The following is a 2,066-nucleotide window of genomic DNA, read 5'->3' on the forward strand; positions in this document are numbered from 1 at the left end:
CACAGCGCAAGGGGTTAAGAGCGTATACTCTGGGTTCAGGCTCCCGGATTTGGTCACAGTTACCACTTATTAGCTGTGTAACCTTGGGAAAAATTACTCAATCCTCCTGCCTCAGTCTCCTCATCTGTAAAACGGGGCCAATAACAGTATCTACTTCATAGGATTGTTGTAAAGGTTAAATAAATAAACACATGTAATAGCAAAACAATGCTAGTTTTGCTATTATTATATGGCCACAGGAAGGAGGCAAAAGTGAACGGTTAAGCATTTTTGTCTATGCAGAGACAAGTTGCAACTCACCTTCCCACTGAAGGGGAAATTGGGGTAATAAAAATTATTGGTGTCCTCAAAGGTCATTGATCCCATTTGTGAAGAAATGTAAATATCCTGAGTGGTCTTGGCCTCCACTCCTGCAGAGGGAAACAAGATGTACAATGATCTAAGTACCTGATAGCCTCATCTTCATCTGTAACATCAAATTCCTGAGAGAACGGTGCCACTGGAAGTATGAAGTTGAATACTTTTCTGGCCAAAGATCCAAACCAACTCCTCCTCCGCAAACTTTTGGAGAAATAGGTAGTAGATGGCAGGGTGGAATCTGGCGTTTCCCCTGGACTGAGAATGAGGAGCAGGGTCCCTCCCAAACACTCATGAGGGTAGGTCTTGAATCCTCCAAGTAGGTCTACCCCGGGGACAGCCTTGTTCCTTTCTCTCCTTTTCAGGAGCCCAGGAGCGCCCCGCTTACCTGTCCCTTTCTCCACCACAGTGGCCACAATATTGATGTTGTGGCTGTACACATGTCCGGTGAGGTTAAAGGTGGCCATGTCCACGGACGCCGAGAAGCACCCCGTTTTGTCAGTCTAGTGAGGCAATCCGAGTGGGAAAGAGAGAGTGTGAGGAATCCAATCTCCACTTCCATCTCATAAGGTATTGTAGAAGGAAGTAATTTCTTATATCCATACTTTAGTTTCTCCATCTTTAAGATAGAAAAACTCCTATAACATGGAGTGTACACTCGCACATACATAGTCATGAGACAACCGTGAAGCTCCAAGATTTGAGAAATGGAAAAAGAACCAAGAGCAGAACCGGAAAATTGTACCTGACAAGAGTTTAGGTTAATTTCTCAATTTCCAGGCAGACTCGGAAAGGCTATCTGTTTAGGATAAGCGACACTGCTTTGTTCTTTGGAACTGGGATAATAGTCCTGCAAAATGCTTCCCACTTTGGGCTTTTTACCACTTCTCTAAGTTGATGCTTACTTACTTACTCTCTGGGATGTGTGGCTAAGGTTCCTTTTCTACGTCCCATTTACTCACCTGTCCAGAGAGGTGCTTGCATTTGTCGGGTTCCCGCCCCACCTCTCCATGCCAGTAAGAATATGCCTTCTGACAGGCCGACACCTGCACCGCCCCTAGCACGGGCTTTCCGTAGGTGAACCTGACCGGGGAAAGCACGAGGAGCCAGAGTTGGGGATCCCACTGGAGATCCAACTCTCTCCTCCCAGACACCACTTTCCCTTCTTTCCCCCACTGCAGCCCCTGGAAGTGCTCTGACAATCCTGCCTTTCTCTAGCTCTCTTTCCCTTCCCTGCTTTCCTCAGAGCCTCAGCGTGCTTCCATTACACAAGAAGCACCAGGCTAAGGTCAGAAATGGTATCTTTCTTTCTCCTTACTCCTATTTCTCCATGGGATTCAATATTGTGTTCTACACAAAGTGGAGACCAAATCGATGATACTGACCGAGTGAGCAGTGGACAATCAGAGCAGAAAAGCAATTATGAAATGTGTTCTCGGAGAAGTCACGACTCCAAACTACGTAAAACACCCCAAATTTTGGCTCACCCATAATCCCTCTGCCCACATGACTCCCTCATCACTTCTCTCAACGCGGCTTCAATCTCCACCAGAGCCAGAGCTCCCACTCTTACCTGCAACAGATTTTTACTAAGAAAGATTCCTGCACCGTTGACAACTGCTTGGGTTCCACCATTTCCACCTTAAACTTAGGCAGCACTGGGGAGAGTAGAAAGAGAAATGGGAAAAGAATAGGAGGACTTGGTCCAA

General features: G+C 46.4%; 1 protein-coding gene across 1 annotated transcript in view; it reads right to left on the reverse strand.

Moving 5' to 3' along the window:
* The window catches only part of A2ML1 (alpha-2-macroglobulin-like 1), a 38,805-nt gene that overhangs the window by 29,802 nt on the left and 6,937 nt on the right, over nt 1–2,066 (reverse strand). The window contains 4 exon segments of the mRNA XM_012637790.1: nt 301–410; nt 746–860; nt 1,320–1,440; nt 1,931–2,015. Of these exon segments, the coding sequence (XP_012493244.1) occupies nt 301–410; nt 746–860; nt 1,320–1,440; nt 1,931–2,015 (431 nt within the window).

Source organism: Propithecus coquereli, unplaced genomic scaffold (genome assembly GCF_000956105.1).
Source record: "Propithecus coquereli isolate 6110/MARCELLA unplaced genomic scaffold, Pcoq_1.0 Scaffold124, whole genome shotgun sequence".
Lineage (NCBI taxonomy): Eukaryota > Metazoa > Chordata > Mammalia > Primates > Indriidae > Propithecus > Propithecus coquereli.